This window comes from Centruroides vittatus, unplaced genomic scaffold, assembly GCF_030686945.1.
Source record: "Centruroides vittatus isolate TY-2023 unplaced genomic scaffold, ASM3068694v2 contig_134, whole genome shotgun sequence".
Classification (NCBI taxonomy): Eukaryota; Metazoa; Arthropoda; class Arachnida; order Scorpiones; family Buthidae; genus Centruroides; species Centruroides vittatus.
Genome location: NW_027120852.1, coordinates 1,672,885 through 1,696,840, shown reverse-complemented (window position 1 = coordinate 1,696,840; position 23,956 = coordinate 1,672,885). Strand labels below are relative to the sequence as shown.

The window sequence follows — 23,956 nt, the reverse complement described above, 5'->3', positions numbered from 1 at the left end:
TATTTTTATTTTTTGATCTCGTCGAGTGGTGAAGTTTTGAATTTGGCTTCAATTTGGCGGTTTCTATTAAGAACGCTCATTGTACCAATGCCATCTCGTGTGACGTGATAGAATAATAACGCTAGCAGACTCACGCTCTACACATTTTTTATCATAGGAGAAAGGCAGTGTGGTGGTTTCTCTCTCTTGTTTTGTTTTGTATGATGTTTCTGTTTACACGTGTAGTAGCTAGTCGATCTGTCAATGTTTTTTGCGTCCTTTTGTGAAAATTAAAATTAATATAAAAATGGATATTATGACGTCGATTACCATATTTTACGGACTATAAGACGCTACGGATTATAAGACGCACCTTAATTTTTAAGCAATTTTTTTAAAAAAAACACCTATAAGACGCTACAGACTATACGACGCACCTGAATTTTGGAGGCAATTTTTCGAAGAAAAAATGCGTCTTATAGTCCGTAAAATACGGTAATGATGATGATAACAAAAAGATTGTTGATAATTAAAAAATAAAGTTCTTAAAATAAATTGTTCATTCAAATTCATTAAATTTTTATATTTTTAAATTTGTTCACATAAAGTCTTTATAGATAATAGTACATATTAATTAACTAATTAATAATTATATATTTTGGACCTAAGATTTTTAGGGTTTCATAAAAAATTTTTTTTGTTAAAATCGTTTTTGTAAATCATGCCTGAATATTACGTAAAATAGGAAAGGGGAGGGGGATCAAAGAAAATATTACGGTTTCTTACACAGGGGTGGAGTTGGTCTAAAATGGCCGAAATCGCCCTTACATAATTTATGGACGGCCCCTTATCAGGAATCCAACACCTTTTTCAAATTATTGTATAAAATTAAAAAGAAATACTGTTAAACTCAGTTTTAATAACCGCAGTTATAATGAGTTCACAATTATTATGAGCAAATTTTCATTTTGTTTTCAGTTATTTTTATGTAACTATTCATGGTTATAACTGGAGATCAAAATTCTTAGCTACAAAAAGTAGCAGTAAAAATTTCAAAAGTAGCAAATTCAAAAATAAATCTTTACTTAATAACATATACAACCCAACCCACTAATTAATTTAAATATGAACAGCCACATTCGTTACTGGGATAATTAAGGTTAACAAATTATGAAGTAATTTGGCATGAGGTAAGCAGGAGTTGTAAGTCCCATTCTGAACTGATCTTTTCTTCCAGAATATTTTAAGTTAAAGTTATTTATTTCAAATTATTGCTGAACTGGTCCATCTCTAGTCAAATTACTTAATTAATTATCCTTAAGTAGCTCAATAAAGAATTCAGCTGTTTGTTTGATATTTAAATTACTGTTTTAATCTACTATCCATTGTATTTTTAAAATAATAAAGTATTATACAGTATCGGCTCGTCGTAAGTACTGTGGAACTGCAGCACCTCAAAATAAAAAAATAAATCACAAAATAATATCACAATATTTTCTAGTAATTATATAAGTTACTTTAAGAAATTTTTCAAAAATTTCTGGAACAAAAATAAAGCATACTCAATATACCTAACAACATTAGACGGTGTTTGGAAAGTTTCACATAGGAATGGTTCAATATTTATGTCAAAATGGTAAAAAAACTGATTAATTTGAGGAAACGGCATTGTTGGGCAATTTACAGAAGTAACAGACGGCATGACGAGCAAATAAAAAATATACACAAGCATTTGTTACATTCACTTCTTTCATAATAAACTTACTCAAAAATAACCAAAACACTCTGATCTATTTACAAACTCATTAAAATAACTATAGTTTATGTAACTCAAAATTTCATTAAATTGAAGATTTCTCTGTCTCTTCCACTTTATCAAGAGTCTTCTGTATTATAAATCAATGAATAAATTTATTTATATGTAATGATTAATAATAATAAACAGAAAAAAGAAGTATTTTAATAATTTACAAATGTGACACTACTTTGAAACAAGGATTTGTTGTTTGATATTAAATATCAAGACATTTAACAACACAAAGTATTCAAAGCATTGGAATATTCACATCATCTATCATCAGCAAAAATTAATAGAACTAGGATTATTGACACTAATTAAAAACATAGATAATAATCGAATTACTTACAAAAATTGTAATACATATACCGAATTTACTAAATATGTTAATTTATTTTTAAAATAGACTTACGAACAAACCAGCATTTGCTTCCTCTGTCAATTGCTTTACTTCTCCTGTGGAATAATTTGCATTTTAAAAATATTAATTAAAAAACTGCTTTTTTTTACTTCAGAGACTTAAACTAACCAACTGCAAGTCCATCGGCGACCAAATTCGACAATGAGTACTAACTGGATAATGATGAACAGAAAAGCTCCAGACATTCCTACGTATCTCCAAACTTAAAATAAAAACTAAAATTAATTATTCAAAGAATAGGTAAACTTAATTCATTTTAATTAATCTCAAAATTCTTTAAATATATACTTTTGAAAAATAATAACCTTTACTGAACCAATTTAACATTTCTGGTGAGAGAAGAAAAATTGAATAGCAAATGCCACACAAAAACAAAAACTTCCAAAGCCACATTCTAAAATTAAAAATAAAAACAATTATTAATTAGATTAATGATATTAATCTCTTTTTCTTTCATTATTAGTGATAAACACAAAAATTTGATTGTAAAAATCTATTTTAGTACAGGAATGAACGTCAAACATCACATTACAACATAACTTTCCAAAAGTGTTACAAAAACATTTGAAAGTTAGTTAAATGCACGTTATCAAAACAGATTTTAATTACAGTCGATTCTGCTTAATTGGGACATGTTGGGACTAATCTGTTTTGGTCCAATTAAGTGGCCATTCCAATTAAACAAATTAATAATAAACTCTAAAATAAAATATGTAATATGTAGGTAAATAAATAAGTAGGTAAATAAATAATAATTAAGTATATATTTTAATGCTTTATTAAACCAAAATACATGAAATATTTCTACTATAAATTTGCCAGACTAGGGACAATATATAACCGATTCGCATCACGGTAGTGTTGCCAAATACAGTATCGGTAGTGACGTACACAAGGGTTGACCGTTCCCGATTGAACTAAAAAGGGTTCGTCCAAAGGTCACCTTACAGTCTTCCTTTGAGCACAGTTTTCTTTACTTGGAGATGAGCCACTTTGGCGGGAGCATCCATAGAATCCGCCAGCTCCGGATACCGGTCTCGATGATCGGATGGCTACCGTTCGAATCTAGACATAATCACGCACGCAATACCTTCCACCTAACTCTAGCCGTCTTCCAACTAAGTCCGGAGACCTCAAAAATTGTCCGGGGATCTTTGTCCCTTCGCTTATAAGGGGATCGTCCAGTCCAATCCAGAGCAGAGTTGATAGCTTACATTCGGGTCTGCCTCGGACAAGATCCCCGTGCGATACGTCCTGCTATGCCGACTCTCTCCCGTTCTTTGAAATTAGGCCCAATAAAGTGGCTGCCCCAATTAACCGGTGGCCCAATTAAATGGAATCGACTGTATTTGATTTTTGTTCTACTTGTTCTATATGATCATAATTCAAATTTATTTAGCAATTAAATATTAAATAAATTATTGTACAAATTTGTATATTTTATCCATTATTTTTTTGAGATTTCTAAAATTTTACATGAATTCAATTCAATTTATTATTCCTTAAGGGTTAGAACCCCGGAATGAGGGAAAATACATTAGTTAACATTTTATTTAACAAATTATAAAATGAAAACAATGTATGAGTCGATACATCTTTAACAAAATAATTCCACTCAATATCAATTTTATAAATAACGAAAGTAAGGTTATAATTAAATTCCAATCTAATGTGTGAAAATTAATGCAAAGAAAATGTTGTAATGAATAACCACTAGTTTTACAAAACTGACACAAATCTGAACTGATTAATTAAGCAGCTAGCGAGAATAAGCACATCAGTTTACATCTTTCCATTGCTAGCAGTTGGGCTGGGGTTCGTTTTGGTTTCGACAGTATTATATAATAAAAAATTATAATAATAGGGTGACACTAAAGGCAAATTCAGTGGAAAAGTAATACAAAGTTAGTATTATTATTATTTAGAAAGAAATACAGAAGGATTAAAATAATTGTTAAAATATACTTAACCATCTGTAATAGTATAAGTCAGTTAAAGAACAAGGTGCAATAAATCGTGCAGATTTCATGAATTATGTCAAAAAGTTCTATAGTAACTGCTTAGATTATGTACAAGAGTGGATGGTACATTAGTGATATTGAACATTTTCATTAGATTATATTAAAACAAAAACTTAATTGGGAAGATGTGCAAAAATCATTCGATCACACTAGTCAACATTTTCCAGATAGAAATATTTCCAAAAATAATCTTTTTAATGAAGTATCACTATTAAAAAAAATATAATGATAAGAAAAAGGTTAAATCTTGGGCATCACCAAAAATCTTGACGGAGAACAAATGGTTAGAAATATTTCATCATTTTGAAACAAACTATGTTCCATATAATAATGCATTAAAAATTGTGGAATACATGCTGTCCTTACCGGAAACTAATGCCGCAACCGAATGCGTTTTTCTACCATAAATGAAGTGTGGACATCCGATAAATCATAATTAAGTGTTGAGACTTTGAAAGCCATATTATGTGTGAAATATAATTTAAAAAATTCTTGAGAAAAATTTCAGGACATTTTAAATGACAGCAATCTAATAAAAAAAATTCACTCAACTGAAAAATATGCAAAAGAATAGAATTTTTAAAGATTTATAATAATACTAGCAGGTAGGCCCGGCGTTGCTCGGGCAAAAGTAACAATAGCAAAGATTGAGATTATTACGTTATAGTCACAAAAGAAAAAGAGTAATTTCATCAACAAACTAAGTATTTCTAAAGAAAGGTCCAATTTGAAAATCGAATGTTCTGATATTGTTCGATTTTCATGACGTGTTCAGATTTTATCGTTTGATTTTCATCAAATGTTCTAAAGAAAAACTGAACTAATCTGTTTAAATTTGAAAACCGAATGTGTTTTAACATATTACTCTTTCTCTTTTTTTTTCCCCCCAGAGCCCATAAATCATGCACATCGCTTTCTCTTGTTCTCCATTGTTACTTAACACTTCCATTGTTACTTAACACTTTGGTACTTAAATCCAGTACCCTAACTGTGTACCAAATTTCAACTTTCAACTCCTAAACATTTGGACACGTCTCAATAATGTATATAGAAGCTTTAATCCCGTCCCTCACCCCCGTGAAGAGGAATTTTGAAAAATCCCTTCTTAGTGTGTGTTCTCATGACGTACCCTAACTGTGTACCAAATTTCAACTTTCAAACCCCTTACCGTTTAGGCTCTGCGCTGATTATTATTATTATTATGTCACGTTAAGTGAGATATACTCAGTTAACACTGGTGGCTGTGTACTATGTCGGACTAAAGTCAAGGCATAGTAACCAAAACAGAAATTAAAGAAATGTATCAGTGGTGTGTGTCTGTATTCAAGAATTTTCTCACAATATCACATGTATTCAATATAGTGGCCTTCTGTAGTGTGATGTATTTGTTTCTATTCAATTGTAATGTGCCCAGGCTTTTGTGTAGTGTGTGTGGTATGACACCTGTAGAGGAGAGAACAACAGGTACAATAAGCACCCTATCCATCCTCCACAGATGCCTTATTTCCTGGGCGAGTTCTGTGTACTTGCTAATTTTTTCAGTGCATGCATTTTGTATATTGTGAGTGTTTGGAATGGATATGTCTATAATGTATGTGATTTTATTGTGTTTGTCAATGAGTGTGATGTCTGGTCTGTTGTGGTAAATTGTTTTATCTGTGATTATGGCTCTGTCGTAGTACATTTTGTGCGTGTTGTTTTCCAATACTGTCTGTGGAATGTATTTGTAGTATGGTTCGTGGATGTCTACTAATTTGTGTTTCTTTGCAAGCTCTTGGTGTATTATATTTGCTACTTGATTATGTCTGTGTAAATAATCTGTCTGTGCCAAGAGCTTGCAACCAGAGGTGATGTGTTGTATAGTTTCTGGCATGATGTGACATTTTCTGCATGTGTCATTTGTGAGTGTTGCATCTTTGAGTATGTGTTTTCTGTAGTTTTTAGTATTTATGACCTGATCCTGTATAGCAATCACGAATCCTTCCATCTCCCCAAAGAGGCATCCCTAAGCTAACCAGCTGTTTGATGCAGTTTTGTCAATGAAATCCTGGGCCAGATCATAAGGATGCCTGCCATGGAGTGCCTTTCGAGCCCACGATTGCTTAATGGTGTCTATGCTTTTCATATGTTGTGTTGTGTCCATATGATGTGAGTGTAAGTTTAATGGTGTGTTATTTGAGTCTGCTAGAGTTACTACTTTGTGTAATTGTGATGTTTCTTGTTTTTTGTAGAAAAACTCTCACAGTGACTGTATTTGTTTGTAGTGAAGGTTAACTATGTCAATCAGGCCACGTCCGCCATCTTTACGTGGAAGGGTTAATCTTTCTGTGGTGATTTAGGATGATGTTGTTTATGCTTAGTAAGTGTTGTTCTTGTTTTCTTTTGGAGTTGCTCAAGATCTGTGTGAGTCCAATGTATAACTCCAAAAGAATATGTCAGTACTGAAATGACATATGTGTTTATTGCTTTGACTGTATGTTTTGCATTTAACTGTGTTCTGAGAATAGCATTTAACCTACTTTGGTATTCTTTAATTAATCTTTGCTTTATTTGTGTATGTTCTGTTAGTTTGGCCTGTTGGAATCCTAAATACTTGTAGAACTCTCCCTCTTCCATGGATTCAATAATGTCTCCATTTCCAAGTGCAAAATCTTCTTTCTTCAGGATTCCTTTTTCTATGTGAAGTGTTTTGCATTTATCTAGGCCAAATTCCATTTGTATGTCCTTGGTGTACGAATGTGTGATTTTGCATCTACGAATTTGTAGGAGTTGATTTTGTGTGGATGCATAAAGTTTTATGTCATCCATGTACATGAGATGTGACAGTGTAAACTGTGTTGTTTTTTCATGTCTGATATTGTAACCATATTGTGTGTTGTTTAACATGTTGGATAATGGGTTCAAGGCTAGGCAGAACCAGAGAGAACTCAAGGAATCTCCTTGAAAAATTCCTCGCCTAATAAAAATTTGGTTTGTTTGTATGGAAGTGTTACTAACCCTGAGATGTAGTGTTGTTCTCCAGTGCTGCATAGTGTTTTGGAAGAATGTAATGAGTGATGGATGTATTTTGTACATGTGTAGAATATGTAGCAGCCAACTGTGTGGAACACTGTCGAATGCTTTTCTGTAGTCTATATATGCCATGTGTATGTTTCTGTGTTGTTTGTGTGCTTGCCATAGAATGACTGAACCTATGAGTAACTGTTCTTTGCATCCCCTGTGGTTTCTACGGCAACCTTTTTGTTGTTCTGTAAGAATGTCGTGTTCTTCAACATGTTTGTATATTTTGTTTGCAATACAGGATGTCAATAATTTGTAGAGTGTTGGAAGACATGTAATTGGTCTGTATTGTGTGGGGTCTGTGGTATTGTTGTTTTTAGGTTTCATGTAGGTGATGCCCTGAGTAAGAAAATTTAGCATGTCTTGTGGATTGATGATGATGTGTGTTAGGTGTTTAGCTAGTTCCTGGTGCAGTGATGTAAACTTTTTGTACCAGAAATTGTGAATGTTGTCTACACCAGGTGTCTTCCAGTTGTGTGTTCTGTTAACAGTGCATTGGAAATCATGTATGTTTATTTCAGCACAGGGCATAGTTGGTATATTGTGCAAGTTTCTGTTCTCCTCCTCGATCCAGGCTGCATCAGCATTGTGCGCGACAGCACTGGTCCAAAGAGAAGACCAATATGTTGTGAGTTCTTCTTCTGTTGGTGTGCCACTGTGCTGTGTATCAGTGTTTGCTTTGTTATTAATTTGTCTGTAAAAGAGTTTTTCATTGTTTGTAAATAATTTATTTTGTTGTTTTTGTAGTGTACATGTTTTGTATCATTTGAGTCTATGTGCTTTGGCAGCAAGTTCTTGTTTTAGTGTATCAATGTATTCTGTAATGTGTGTGTTGTGATGTTCATGTTTTGTGTGTGTTTTTATTTTCTTGAAAATGTTTTTGAGCTGTTTCTTTAATTTGGGTGTTAGGTTGTTTTTAGTGTATTGTGTCAGCTTGCCTAATTGCTGTTTAATGTCATTTATTTGTGTTTCTATTCTTCTCTGCCAGGCAGGCTTGTGATAGAACTGTGTTTTGTGTGTATTTGTCTGTGATTGTACTTTCAGTCCATGGTGTGTCACTACTGTGACTGCCCCAGCATAAACTAATGTATGAATGTCTGCAAGTGTAGAAATTGAATGAATGTAGTGTGGTAGTAAGTGAGTGTTTACATAATTTACTACCTTTGACGTGTTGATTTTTGGTATTCGTGGTCGTTGTGTGGGATCTTTGCCTGTATACTTAGTGAGTGTTTCCTGAAATATAAGTGAGAGCGTATTAACTAAATCTATGTCTATGTTATCTGTAGTATCATTAGTGGTAGTTGTCGTATGTGTGTTATTATCAATGCTTGTTGCTGGATTATCCTGACAGGTTATGTGATCTTCATTAATGTTAGATGTTTCTGTCTGTTGATGTATTTGATCAGCAACCTGTTGTTTGATAAGTTCAAGTGTTGTTTGTGGAATAAGATTGTTGCGTATAATTGTTCTTTTTTGATCAACAATCCTTTGTTCGGTAACAGTGAGATGAGGATACTGTTGTGTGAATCTATGGTGTAATTGTTGTCTGTATGCTGTCATGTTTGTTTCGAGTTTTGTGATGGTGTAGTAAGTACGGATGATAAACTCGTTCATTTCTACTGTCCATTTCATCCGTTGGTGTGGTTTTCCAGCCTTTGTGGTCTGTGGATGCACTGCCACAGAAACACCAAGGCTGATTTAGTTCCTCACATCTGTCGAGAGCATTGCAGTAGCCATGCTTGGGCCGGTGCTGCTTTCGCCACCGGTAACCAAGGGAGACTGTGGCCTATTTTTCGAACATGAGCCTCTGCCTAACCCACGAACGCGGACCTTGTTAACCAGGGCGACGTCCGAGCCGGTATCACACTTTGATCTGGTTATTACCATAATAAATATCTCCACAGAATGTGGGTGTGGTCACTCTTATCTTCATTTCTCCCCATAGACCTTACTGGCATGGGTGTCCCTACCAGGAGCTTGTGCTCCAGCCTGCATTGCCCTATGGATCAGTAAAATTACTGGGCTCTCCCACCACGACCAGGTGGTGACCATGGGAGAGTTATTATTATTATTGTGTTGGATTAAGTGAGATATACTCAGTTAACACCGGTGGCTGTGTACTATGCCGGACCAAAGTCAAGGCATAGTAACCAAAACAGAAATTAAAGAAATGTATCAGTGGTGTGTGTCTGTATTCAGGAATTTTCTCACAATATGACATGTATTCAATATAGTGGCCTTCTGTAGTGTGATGTATGTGTTTCTATTCAATTGTAATGTGCCCAGGCTTTTGTGCAGTGTGTTTGGTATGACACCTGTAGAGGAGAGAACAACAGGTACAATAAGCACCCTATCCATCCTCCACAGATGCCTTATTTCCTGGGCGAGTTCTGTGTACTTGCTAATTTTTTCAGCGCATGCGTTTTGTATATTGTGAGTGTTTGGAATGGATATGTCTATAATGTATGTGATTTTATTGTGTTTGTCAATGAGTGTGATGTCTGGTCTGTTGTGGTAAATTGTTTTATCTGTGATTATGGCTCTGTCGTAGTACATTTTGTGCATGTTGTTTTCCAATACTGTCTGTGGAATGTATTTGTAGTATGGTTCGTGGACGTCTACTAATTTGTGTTTCTTTGCAAGCTCTTAGTGTATTATATTTGCTACTTGATTATGTCTGTGTAAATAATCTGTCTGTGCCAAGAGCTTGCAACCAGAGGTGATGTGTTGTATAGTTTCTGGCATGATGTGACATTTTCTGCACGTGTCATTTGTGAGTGTTGCATCTTTGAGTATGTGTTTTCTGTAGTTTTTAGTATTTATGATCTGATCCTAAATGGCGATCACGAATCCTTCCGTCTCCCCAAAGAGGCATCCCCGAGCTAACCAGCTGTTTGACGCAGTTTTGTCAAAATTATTATTATTATTATCAACTCGTCTCGATTATATATATAGATTAACTAATGAAAAATTAGTCTAAAAGTAGCTTGAAGATAGTCAAGCTTGAAGATATGTCAATTTAGATTTATGATTTATTCTGTATCAAGATTTAGACTATATAGCTGTTTATCTTTAGGACAAATTTCATTATTTAATTAATAAAATATTAATCTAAATTTAACCCAAAAATAACCTACCAGTAATAATTAGATTTACAATTTACTATTAAACAGAGCTATGGTTATGTTATGTAGGTCTTGATAAATATTTACCCATTATGTACACCTGCTCTCCAACTCTGACTAGTAAAGACTCCTATTGTTAACACTGCCAATGAAAAGAAAAAAGATGCCATGGTGAAAGCAACTCGGTAAACGGCCAAGTATCCTATTAATAACTGGCAGTTTTCACCCGCTCTGATTGCCACACAAGTTACATTGTACGATGGAAACTGTAAAGGAAAAGAATAAAATAATAAACAGAATATAAAAAATATTAGAAACATTGATTTACTCAACTTGAACTTTACTTTTTCAATAATTTTTTCTTGAATTTCATGACTTAGCATAAGAGACATAACAATTGCACTAAATAATAAAAATAGCGTGTACATGAGACGTGTGGAAGTAGATTCGTTAACTGTTGGGCAAATTCTGCAACATAAACGACAGGTACGGCAACCACAACAGCAACCAAGCTGAAAAAATAATAATAAATCTAATTATGGTTCTTTCTGTAGTTTACTATATTATATAATATAATATGTTTTGAAGAACATTCACAGCACTATTAGTAGAGTCCACTTAAGAAAGCACCTTCAGGATTGCTGCTCTATTCTCCCTTATCTGGACCGCTCTCTTATCCAAAGTAACAAGATCACCAAGAAGGTTGTTCACAGTATGAACTAGGGTTTCTCATTTCCCGGTCTTTTGCTTGTCCCAGGATTCTGAGACAAAAGTGAACTGTTTCCCAGGATCCCAGGAAATCCCGGGATAGAATGAATTACTTTTAAAATACACAAAATATCGTGAAATCTCAAACTCTTCAAGCCTGGAATATATTATACAAAACAGCAATGAATTGAACCTTTAAAGAAATTCCAGGATAATTAATTGCAATCTCTAATGCTTTCAATCTACTTAGGAGATCTTCCTTGGGATTCATTAAATTGGAATGCGAAAATTGGAACGTTTTTAAAAATTATTTAAAAACATATAAGCAAGAATTTTTCAACTAATTCTCTTAAAAATTTAAAAGAATATTTTAAATTGTTTAAATCAAATTTAAATTTCTCCAAAATAATTTTTAACTCGACTACTCCCTTTGGTATAATAATGATTGCCATGCATAAGATGACAACTATCTTAGACAAGGCATTAATTTCAGAGGCACTCTTTATGGATTTAAATATTTTGAGAGCACCCAGTGTCCTTATTTGGTCATCATGTTTAGATTGTCTTATGATGGAAGCTTGGTCTAGATCACTGGTTCTCAAACTTATTTCGACCACCGTCCACTTTGAGATTAAAAAAATTCCTAGTGCCCCCATATTTTTTAACTTACCTTTTTACATTACCATCTGTTGCATATCTTAAAAACAGTTGCAAATATAATGTTTAAACATGCATTATTATATGGATAGGATAGATAGGGTGTGATCTATATCCTCTTTCTGAGATCAAAGAATGTTTCAATGAGAAGAAATAAAACTCATACTTAATCATATTTAGAAGTATTTTTATTAACATTAAAAGAAGGCTTTGAATTTAAAACTTATCTAATGTGAAGGATGAATCTGATGTATTTCGACCAGTTTGTTAACATCAGAGTCAAATTCACTTAAAATCAGTCGTAAGTCGCCGCGTTCAGTAACTTGCAGCCGATTTCTGTTTTTAGTTAGCAACGTTGCTACAGCACTAAATCCACATTCACACAAATACAACGATGGGAATGCTATCAGAAATCGTTGAACAACTGACCATAACTCAGGGTACAGTTGAGAGATTTGCTTCTGCAGCCAAAATTCTTGGTAGCCATTCTTGAACTTTCATTTTTAGCATATTTATGCAATAATGTTACTATAATAAGTTCATTCATGCTATAATATAAGTCAACGTGTTAGAAATATTCAGGTTGTGATCTTCAATAAAAATTTAAAAATATATAGATTGTCAGCATTTTATATATATTATAATCAGATTTTTATAGATAGAATTTGTCTGCCATCACCCCTCTAGATTTCCTTAATGCCCCCTAATTTCCTTTGAGCCTTCTACTGCCCCCCTGAAAGCCTCCAGTACCCACAAGGGGGCGTTATCGCCCACTTTGAGAAACGCTGGTCTAGATAGACTTGAACGTCGTCGTCTGCGGCATACCTGGCTAGGGTGGTGGTGTATTTTCGTTTACTGATATCATACTTGTGTTCGACCAGCCTTACTTTGAGAAATCATGAAATCAAATGATATAATTATTTTTCATTTTTTAAAGTAATTTAATATGTTCTGCAACTTCCAAAATCATATTAATAATGCTGTGTAAGATATATATTAAAAATTATTTTTGAATTATGTAGAAATTTTCACAAATAGAAAAAGTTATTAAAGTTTGCTGGAAACTGCATACAACAGCAACAACAACAAAAATGCTTTGAATTGAGTTGAAAATTTAAAAAAAATGAACTTAGATCAAACTTTTAACTTAAAAGGTAACTTTCATTTTTTAAATTAAACATAATTCAAAATATTTATAAGATTTTAAAAAGCGAATACTCCAATCACTCAATCTGATTCTTATTCTAGTAACAAAAAGTCCTGCTACCGAGAATGCCCTTTCTGATTCAATTGATGCGAGTGGAGTCGTGGTTTATTGCATTTAAGAGATGACAGATGTTACGTGTTTTTTCACCCATAGCCCAGATTTCTAATTTGTTTTTGAGATTGGAGTACTTCTTTTGCTCTCTAGTATTCTTGATTTCTCCCTCAGCTACATTAATAGTGGCATCGAGCTTATAACCCGATAATTCGGCAATTCATTTGGCGTTAATAATCGGGTTTATGAAGAAAAAACTTCATACTCACAGAATTTTCAGAGTCCTGTCACAAATAGGCTACATATTGATTATTGACAATCTGACGTGCCATAATAAGCAAAAATTTAAAAACTAATAAGTGGGCTTAAAGTTAATAAATACAAATGTATTGTGACAATTTATGGGTTAATAATTATACTTTCTATTTGTAAAATTTCCTCAACTTAACACAAAAGAAGAAAAAAATGAATTTTTAATAAATTTGCGGGATTTCCCGGGACGAGAAGAATTTCTCGGGTTAAAAAAGCAACTGGGATTCCGTTTGAGAAACCCTAGTATGAACATGTGCTACTACAACTGTTTGTGCAATAAACAACCTAAAGAAATTTACTGAAAGAGGTCCATAATTTTTTATCAATACTATTACTTGCAGTTTTTTTCAATCCTTTCCTCAATATTGTAAAATGTACTATATTTAGCAAAACTTTTTCTAAATATTTTCTCACAATGCTTAAAATAAAACAATACATTTTTCTGAGAAACAGTTTGGTGATTCATGAAAGATTTCTGTTTTGTCTTTGTCTCATTCAATTTCATCTTTCTCTACTCATTTTCTTTTAACCATATGGCATATTTCAACAAATCTCAACAAATACTGGAATGTAGTGAGCCATGCATCCCAGGTGTTGATATATCATATGATTAAAGAGAGAACCTTATAAGTCTTCTTTAGAACAGTGCTGTTATTCTGACTACTGTTCTAAAAAACCCACCAAAATAGAACTTGTTTAAATGAACTGCGCTACTAGCCAGACTGTAAATGGGAGGCCTATTATATATAAAATATTGGGGAGAAAATTAGTAATGGGAAAGTGTGTTCTCTTAAGCAAACTGATCCCTTATCAATGCTGTGTTAAGTGAACTCAATTGTAGTTAGTCTAATCATAAATATTCAACTTGCATGAGATAAATGAAAGTAATTTTTCTCTCTAATTTAGGTAATCAGTCTGCAAAAAATAATCATATTTAAAAAGGGCAGCTAAGTAGCCTACAAGGAAAGGTCTGGCTGTCTGATTTGGTTCTGGAACACTAAAGGAAAATAAAAATGGTGATCGTCTAATTTTTGGAATGACTTTGTCTTTTAATTGTTTTTAAAAAAAAAAAACATATTTAAAATGATAAAACTTTCCTAACTTTAAAGTCATACTTTCTTTGCAATTCAAAAATTGGAATTATATATTATCAAGTATACACAACTGTTATTTTGTAATTTAATATCATCTCATATTCAATTATTATAATTTAATTTTGTATCTGTTCAAAAGGCTTATTTATCTTCAGGTTACAAACAAACTCATAAGTTATTTTAAAAAATTCATCTTATCCTCTTAACTTAAGTGAAAAAGTAAGTGAAAACTCCTTTTTTACTTGATGTTTCTTTTCATTTCATGTGTTACGGTGAATAGAAAAAGTAATTTGAAAGTTGTGTTTATTTCAATTTTACAAGTAGAGAATTGAAAGGAAATGCTTTTTCTTTGCAAAATCTGTTTATTAGTTACTGTATATAGACTTTATATTACACACATTAGAATTCACACAGAAAGAACAGAGTTTTTACAAAACATTGCTCAAGTCACTTGGGTAGTCTGAAAAACTGATTACATAAATAAAAGTGAAGAACTTTTAACAAATACTCAAACACTAAAGTCATCAGACAAACATATTTTTGAAGCATACTGCAGAGCTGGTAGAGTGTTTCCTAACAATATTCCCACACAAAAAGTAAAATTCCTCATGTCTGCAAAAATCTCATCTCGTGTTCTCCTGTAGAAAAAGCCCCATGTATCCACATTCTTCTATTTGACGCTTTTGCAACTTGCTGGGATACCTTTACTTTCCACATACAGTAGAGCATCGATTATCTGACCCCCGATTAGCCGACTTATCGGTTAACCGACCGCGTTCTAGTCGGCAAATTCAAATGTCCACTAGTGATGCAGCGCTACAATATTTGGTTGTCTTGGTTACTTTATTATTATTTTTGTTAAATTTTTGCATGTTTTAGCTGGCAGCACTGGCTCGACCATGAAAGGGAGGCTAGTATTTAAACCAAGCCTAATACACTATATTAATAATGTATTTTTTCATACTTTTCGGTTATCCGACCAACCCCAGTCCCCAATTAAGTTGTATAATCGATGCTCTACTGTATCTTCATAACAGAGAGGCCAATCAAGTTTTAGTGAAAAACAAGTGTTCTCACCAAAATAAATCAAGACCAACATAGAAACATACAAATAGATCTAATTAGTTATTTCAGAGCTAGACTTCTTTAAATTTTAAACCCTTGGAATTGATATAAGCTACATGATATGAATAGAAACAACCATTTTGTTGTGTTTCTTTTCATCCCACAAATTCAAAATCATTACACTGCAAAAAGAGATCAATGATTATAAAAATTAAAATATGAGTAATTTCAATGAGAATTTAATGAAATACCAGGACATACCCTAATACAAATTTTTTAATGAAGTCTTATAATATGACACCAACAATGTTTGTCAAACATCAAAAGCATTATCTAATCATAATACACAAGTAGGCCTGGCATTAAGAACATGTTGCTATCCTAATAAAAACATAATATCCATACTTTGAAAAACGATATTGTACAATGCTTATATTAAATATCTTTAATAAACAAAATTTAATGTTATCTCTGCATATGATATAATGTTATTGCCATGAACACTGTCAAAAGTATGGCAATAGCTTTATATTCTTCAACATCACAATTTAAAAAAGGTCAAATATTTTACAAAACATATCATAAATCTACAGCTAGATTTATGACATGTTCCATCTTGATGTGTCACAAATCTTGATATTGCATGATGACTGCCTCCTGTTATATGCCTTTGTACTGTTAAGTTCATGCAAAATTGGTGTAGATCAACAAAGGAAATACGTTTCAATGACTGTGCGATGGTATGGTCAAACCGAAGCAATAGAATGACTTGCCCGCTGGGAGAGCTGCACAAGCTGTCCTTCAGCCCTGAGAAATCAGAGGCCCTGAAGGTAGCCTGGACTGGAGTGTTGACTCGCTGACCAATATACCGTATCTGGGGCAACCCCATCTGAAAGGTGAACAAGTTAAAGTACCTCGGTGTTATCATCGACTAGACACTATACTGGATGCTCCATCTGAGGGATGTTTGAGAAAGGACAAACCTCACGATAGCGGCGCTATCGAGACTAGCTAGGCAAGACTACAGTCTTAGTGGAGAAGTGATTCGATCCATCTATAAGATGAGTGTAGAACATGTTATCTGCTATGCCTGTGGTGTATGGTGGAAGGATTCTGCCAACGTCAAAATGAGCAGAACACTGCTTATGATTCAGAGATCAGCGGCTGCAGGCAACAAAAGCTACAGAACTGTGTCCACGAAAGCAGCCCTGGTCTTGGCCAGGCTGCTGCCATTGCCTCTGGTGGTCAGCCAAGAACTAGCCTTCTATAGAACAACGGTGGAAAGTATAGAGGCTAAGCATTTATAATCAGATGTACCCAGTCAGATTTAGACGTCAGACAGACATACTAAAGAGCCATCGAGCCCATAGGATAGGACTAGACTGGGATGTCAATGAACCAAGAGGCAGCGGTGTTGAAATATACACCAATGGCTCTAAAGACAGTAGCTTAGTAGATGCTGTGTACTGCGTCTTTTCTAATGGGGTACAAGTGTACTCAGTCAGTCAGACTGAACGAGGAGGCATCCATGTTCCAGGCAGAACTGGTGGCCCTGGAGGGGGCATCCCAGTGGATCCTATAACATCCGGTCCAGAGCCGGTCACAGTTTATTCTGACAGCCAGTCATCGCTTCAGGTCTTGAGCAACGGGTACAACACGGACGAGTTAGTACAGGAGATCAGAGGTAGGGTACTGAGGGGAGGCATGCATGACATGTTGCCCTGAAGTTAGTCCAAGGCCACATCAGGATCCCAGAAAACAAGCGTGCCAACCAACTGTTCAGTTCCACCATCCTTGTTTTACAAATGGGCCCCTGGCCCATTTGTAAAACAAGGATGGTGGAACCCTCAACTACATAAATATTCTACTGCAACGATCAATGACATACTAGTACTGGCAAGAGCGCTGGACTCAAAGTACAGTAGGTAGGTCAACCTGTGCCTTAGTGCCTGAAGTTGGCCATATCCAGAGTGTTGTAACTGGCTTGTGACGCAGATATTGACCAGACACGAGAGGTTTCCCCGTTTCAAGTTCAAGTTTGGGCAAGGAGATGGTAGCTGCTTCTGTGGGTGTCCCCGCAGTGATGTGAGGCACTACGTATTTGACTGTCCTCTTACTGAGGATTTCTGCCAAGGGGCCAACCAGGTTGACTGGTCTAAGCCTTCTGAACAAGTACTTCGAACGCTAGCAGATAGTAAAGGAAACTTAAAAAAACTAAAGGATTTGATGAAAAAGGTAATAGGTCTCTTCAACCTATGAGCTCAGGGGATGCACTGGGCAGGGCCCCCTTTTATAAGGGAGGGGACCCCACTGACCGCCATTGTGAGCAAGTCTCTCATTGGTAGAGAACTCCATGTGCAGTACAGGCTGCACCAAAACGTATGTCCATGTAAGAGGGTTGGACTTGAAGGCAAGGTAGCAAGGAAGGCAAGGAACAAGGAAGGTGATGAAGGTTGGTGGTCCCTCTTGGGTTACACAGGCACGAGAGCCTGAGCCAGAGCAAGAGCCTGAGCATTATTTTCAGGTTCAACTTAAAAGAGTCCAGACCCAGTAACTGGGTATCAGACCAAGCCGATGATTAAGACATAGTCTCTTTGTACTCTGTAGTGCGATTAGGCGAGGCAGAGACAAATTACTTAGAGTTTGTTATATGAGGTATGGTCAAACAAAGTAATTTATTTTGCGTATAAGAACAGGTTTTTATTTTAGATTCCAACTCTGCGGTAATATACAATAATTCGACAGACATAACAAAATGTGCCGTTCGTGACAATATAAAGGTAGACTGAAAACTATGACTAATACTTAGATGCTAACTTAAAACTAGAATAGAAAGATGATAGGGAGTAGAGAATCTAGGAAACAGAATACAGTAAAATTATTACATTAAAAATTGCCGGGACAATTTCATATTTAGAAAAAAAAATATATTTCTTACTAGACTATACAATACATGAGTCCATTTCTATCCGTCCCTTCACACACTTTCTTAGAGGCGGACAGTAGCCTCAAATAAAAGGACGATTCCGCCGTAGAATTGTTAATGCCTCTAAGAAAGCGTGTGAAGGGACGGATAGAAATAGACTCATGTATTGTATAGTCTAGTAAGAAATATATTTTCTTTTCTAAATAAGAATACAGTAAAGATTGAAATACCCAAGGTTTTTCTTGCTGGACTCCACAATTTTTTTTGGGTGGGATACCACATCAAACTTTTTGGAAAGTCTGTTGTTGTTGTCTTTATTAAGGTTTTCCTAGCACTTAGTTGCTACACCGTTTTATCATAATTACGATAAAATCCAATCCTTTCCTCAAACTCTCTTGAACTCTCCAGTTGTTGCCATTCCCAACCTGAGCACCACATTTCACATCTGTCCACCTAGAAGTCTGGGCCAAAGAGTGTCCTTTCTTTGCTCTCTATGGCCCCAGGGCCTCGTTTCTCTCATTGTTTTCCTTGGTTCCAAGAATCGTTCATCCCACCTAAAGGAAGAGAGTTAGAAAGGAAAGTTCTAGAAGGAAGAAGAAACAAAAAACAAAGGAAAAGACTAAAATTAAACTTAAATTAATATTTATAATAAATATTGCATACAGCCATAGTACAATGTTTTGCTTTGTTAATAATATCTTTTGTTATGGTACAATGTACTCATGACAGTTGCTATCACTCAGTTTATCGACTTTCACTGCAAATTAGGGACAATATTAAGGATAATAATTTTTCTGGTTATTCATTTCCTATCTCTGTCTTTTTCTTACCATACTGATTATCTTTTCCTTTTGCCACATAGCAATGCAAAGGAGGCCATGTAACGCTATGTGATAAAACCATCATCAGCCTTACTATTTTACAAAGATTACAAATATTTGTAAAATCCCACAAATCTCAAAGCACCATCTAGTTTCTTTTCTTGAGAAGATTCATACCATACAGCCTGTATATTCTTAAGTGATGAATCAGATGTTTCTTCTTTTTGGGAGGCAAAACTGTAGTGCTGCTCAATAATTTGGTTTAACTGTAAAAGTAACTCATTTCCTTCTGCTGATGAGTCGGCCATAATTAATTTAACTGCCAACATAATGGAACTAACATTGCCAGACTTGAAGATGAAATTTACCCTATCTGCCATTTAAAATTATCACACTTGAGCTAAAATTCTCATACATATTTGGTGTTCTGTCACCAAATGAATGACTCAATTCTGATGAGAGAAAGTCCGGTCGGATTTTTATATCTTTTTATTTACACGTGTATAAAGCAATGTACAATGTATGTACAATGTTCTTACAGCTCAACATCAATCAAAGGTCCGGTTCGTTTTTGTTCGTATTGGTCACTAGTTCAAACGTTCGTTCTCGGTAGTACTTGGTCCGAAAAGCGAGTGACCAGTTCAAAGTTCGCTTTTCTCTTCTTTCCTGCGCCCGCTATTGATCCGAATTGGCACATTGCCAACAGGCACCACACATATATAAAAATATTAATCTTGGTTCTTTCCCAATTGAAGGAATCTGAGAATGTCATTCTGGTTTGTTTCAGTCATTCATATACAATGTCTTCAGCATAATTAATATATATAATATATTATATATATATATATATATATATATATTGGTGTTAGACTCATTAAGTGAAGTGTTTATGAGATAATATCAAATTCTTTAAAAATGCTGACAAAAGGAAAAAGTGGCTTGTCCCACTGACAGAATATACAAAATGCTAATAATCAGCACCAAAAGCTGGTGATTGGCAACTATGCAGTAGCATAGAGAAATTTCTGATTTGTTGGTTAGTTTCTTTATCAGATATGTACAAAATTATCTTCAAGTTTTGTTTCCAATTTATAGAAATGATAATCCCAAATTGATGATTTATTGTTTAGTTTGGCAACACCATCTGTCAAAGAACAGTAAATACAGTAAAACTCTTCTAACTCAGAGCTCTAAGGGACAGGAAAAAACCAAGTCACAGACAATTCGAGTTAGAAAATAACAGAGCGAAAAATGCCGATTCCGAATAATCTGTATTTTTACTTCTATTGCATTATATAATCTCGGTTTTTTCAAATAGTCCGTGTAATGCCTTTCAGTAAAACGTTCAACAAAACTAATGGAATCTAACAGTTTTGTAGGTACTGTATATCTTGCTGAAATAAAGCAAGGACATACTCCAGATTATCCTATTCCAAAGACCAGGCACATGATTAGGTGTAGGCTGCAAAAGTTGCTAATTAAAAAAATTCCATAGAAAAGACTTGTCTTCTTTTTCATCATGTCAAATCACCAGGAACAACAGTTTTCTATTGCAAAGACCTTTTATTAGAGGCAATGCCTCAGCAAAAACATGCAAAACAGTCTAAAAAGTTTGCAGATGACAAGCCAACGATTAAAAATTACATAATTTCTTTTAAAAAAATAGCCAACGAATTTACACATCAATAAAATTCTGTAGAAAAGTTGTTCCCAGTGATTTGATACCACGAAAATAAAGACATTTTAATCTTTTCCATAGAATTTTTTTATGTTTAAATTCATCAGCCATTTTTTTTAAAAGAAACTTGCTAATATTTATATATTTTTTCATGGGAGTGTTAATCAAAAATCTGACAGATTATTAGCTAATATTAACTTGCAATTTTTTTACATACTAGCCTATAATTACACCAATTCCTGTTTTATTCGAGCATAACGATAGTCTGCTTTTTCCAGTCGATCCGGCTCATCTTTGGGAGTTTGCATCCCCGTTAAACCGTACGTCCGCCTGCATCTAAACGGAACTTACAATTTAACAGAAATAAAATTCAATAGAAATACGACCCCAAAGACAATTCTAAAATATTAAGTAAAATATTAAAGACCATTTCCATGCCCTAACAAAGCAAGAATCGAAACACAATAGTAGTAGCAATTTTTAAACGGAATTCCCTCGACTAGCCAACGCAGACCAAAAGTCTCCGACACAATTCACTCGGCTACTTCGAGGACGTAATTGGCAACTCCAAAAGCACGGATATTCTACGTCGTACACGTAGAAGGCCACTTCCAACATCCGGTTCCCACCGACGGCTTCCACGTAAGAAGAGCGAGTAACTAACACACGAACGGGCCAAAAATTTCACAGAATCGGGATTTTACTCAAAAGACGAGGAGGCGTCGGTCCGTAATATAAATATCGACAACTCCGACAGTAACGGCAATGCCAAATAGCAAGGAAGTATGCAAGAAAACTCTTAAAGAAACCATTCCGGTATATAAAGCAAACCAAAAGCAAATTTATGGGAAAAATTCATAAATAATAATAAGACATTACTATTAAGAGAGCCACGGGGAGAGTTTTTTTAGCCACAAAAAAAATTAAAAGTATTTATGGGATCAATCTTTGCAAAAATTTGCATATTTGATTCCACGTTTATTTCTCGGATTTATATGCCGAGATTTATATTTTAGACGTAATTAATTAAGCATAGAAAATTAACTTATAATTCGATTTTCTACAGTGGTAAACTTGCAAACTTTTTGTCCGTAACTTAAGCGGCATTATTTATTTAAACGAGTCGGACGGCCATAAACCAAGGCCATCCGACGAATCGTAACCCGTGCCGCCACCCGCTTCCGGCGGAACTACTCCGACGGTGCCTTCGTTTTATCCTAGATTACCCTAAATCGAGAAAACTCGCCGAGCTCAAACTCGAGCGCGACCGTCGTCGAGCTCCGCGCTCGGATAAAAAAAAATAAGACGGACGATTCGAGGACGCATATCCCATACTATCGTCGCAAAATAATAATCAGAACAATTCTTCATTCATTGTTTTTAAAAATCTTAATAACTAAAATGTCTTAGGATTTTTAGGCTTTATCAGTGGTATTAACTTACATCCGATACGGAGATAATCGACGTTTTAGTTTGGTAATCCCAATTTGACAAACAGCAAAAATTTTGCCCGGTCTTTAAATAAAACTTTTTTTGGCAAAACTTGTGGGGCGATGGTAATAGCATCAGATCACAAGGCAGTTTTACCCTAGATTTACCTAAATATAAGACTATCCTAAACATTACCCTAAGAGGTTGAAACTACTCTAGAAAAGGGTAATTACTCTAGACACGGCAGCACTGATCGTAACATCGAAACTTTATAAAAATGGTGACCAATCAAGGCTACAATCGGGAACGAAAACATTCCGTTCGAAATCAAGGTATTATTCAAAACGTACGGTCGAGATTTCTCTTTCTTTCTTAAATTAAGACAGTCTGGCGTGGTGGTGTCGACCCGAGATAGAGGTCATCGATACAGACGGAAAAATATAACATCCGATAGCATTTCTTCGAATCTAATTTAGTTTAATTTTCCGGTCAGACAAATAAGTCCGGCAATTAAACAACCGACCCGTCCATTTCTAAACACGGTAACGACAATCCCATTAGAACAGCTACCGGAGCGCGACCACCGGATGTTCGTTCCCGTATTAAAAATTTCGCCAATTGTACCGTACAATACGTTGGGGTGAAGACTCCAACCCGCGTGGCGCCATCTGCGGGAGGGAAAAGAAGGCATTTTCGACCGTAAATAATCCAGGCGGGAATTAGAAAATTCGATTAAACGAAATGTTATAATCGACACGGGATTCGAGTACGACGACGTTGGGTGGGAAAAATGGTATCGACGTCGGACCAAGTGGCTAAATCGCGAAACTCCGACCTCTACGGCGGAGGAAGAATTTGACCATCGATCCGGACCGACTTTAACGTAACGGAAGTTACCTGAACGACGCAACATTTCGACATTTAGGCCAAAAGCGAATAAATTGGAGCGTCGACTGACTTCCTTCCTTCGACTTCCGCCCTCCTTTGTTTACATTTGTCGAACTCCGTCGAGTCTTCAAACTCCGGCACGGAAAACGGAACGAACCGACGGCAAATATCTTGGCTGCGCTTCCGACGTTTTATGCCGACGAGTGAAGATGTCGTCGTCCGCGTCCGGGTAGAAGAGTTATCGGAGCCGAACGAATCCGTGTCAAAGTCGTTTTCTGCCGTTTCTACTCGTCGTCTCTCGCCGAGAGGAATCCGGGTTCGAATTTACTCGGATCCTTGTATTTTTCTGCATTCGTTTTTTTCTGTGCCTTTTTCTTTCCCGTAGGCACTAAAGCGGTCCTTTTTTTCGAAAAAATCTATTACCCTTTGATTTTCCTCGTGGTATTTCTATAAACTGTTTCTGCTCCGACGTTTGATTGGCCAAGAAAATAAAATGATTTTTAATTTTCCTTAAGACCGCGTTACATAAATATTATTACGCATAAATTAAGACTTTGCCGCCGGCTTAACGAAACTTCGGTCTGTGACCGATACATTTCGAAAATGGACGTTAGTCGAGTTTTTTATATCGTGCCTGGCATTTTATTTAAATCGTTTGCTACTAACACGGAAAATTAAGGCAAATAACCGAATATTTCCTATTGAATGCCAAAC

General features: G+C 35.0%; 1 protein-coding gene across 3 annotated transcripts in view; it reads right to left on the bottom strand.

The window, feature by feature from the left end:
- LOC136990728 (serine incorporator 5-like) overlaps positions 1 to 23,956 on the bottom strand; it is a 217,367-nt gene that overhangs the window by 15,327 nt on the left and 178,084 nt on the right. Inside the window, exons 2-7 of one of the 3 annotated variants that reach the window (XM_067289152.1) lie at positions 23,252 to 23,290; positions 10,749 to 10,916; positions 10,492 to 10,670; positions 2,504 to 2,592; positions 2,307 to 2,400; positions 2,190 to 2,233 (exon numbers count right to left, since the gene is read on the bottom strand). In XM_067289152.1, coding sequence (XP_067145253.1) covers positions 2,190 to 2,233; positions 2,307 to 2,400; positions 2,504 to 2,592; positions 10,492 to 10,670; positions 10,749 to 10,916; positions 23,252 to 23,275 — 598 coding nt within the window. In that variant the 5' untranslated portion in view covers positions 23,276 to 23,290. Of the gene's footprint in view, positions 1 to 2,189; positions 2,234 to 2,306; positions 2,401 to 2,503; positions 2,593 to 10,491; positions 10,671 to 10,748; positions 10,917 to 18,654; positions 18,720 to 23,251; positions 23,444 to 23,956 lie in introns of those variants that run through there. The other 2 variants (XM_067289151.1, XM_067289153.1) reach the window with 2 other exon arrangements.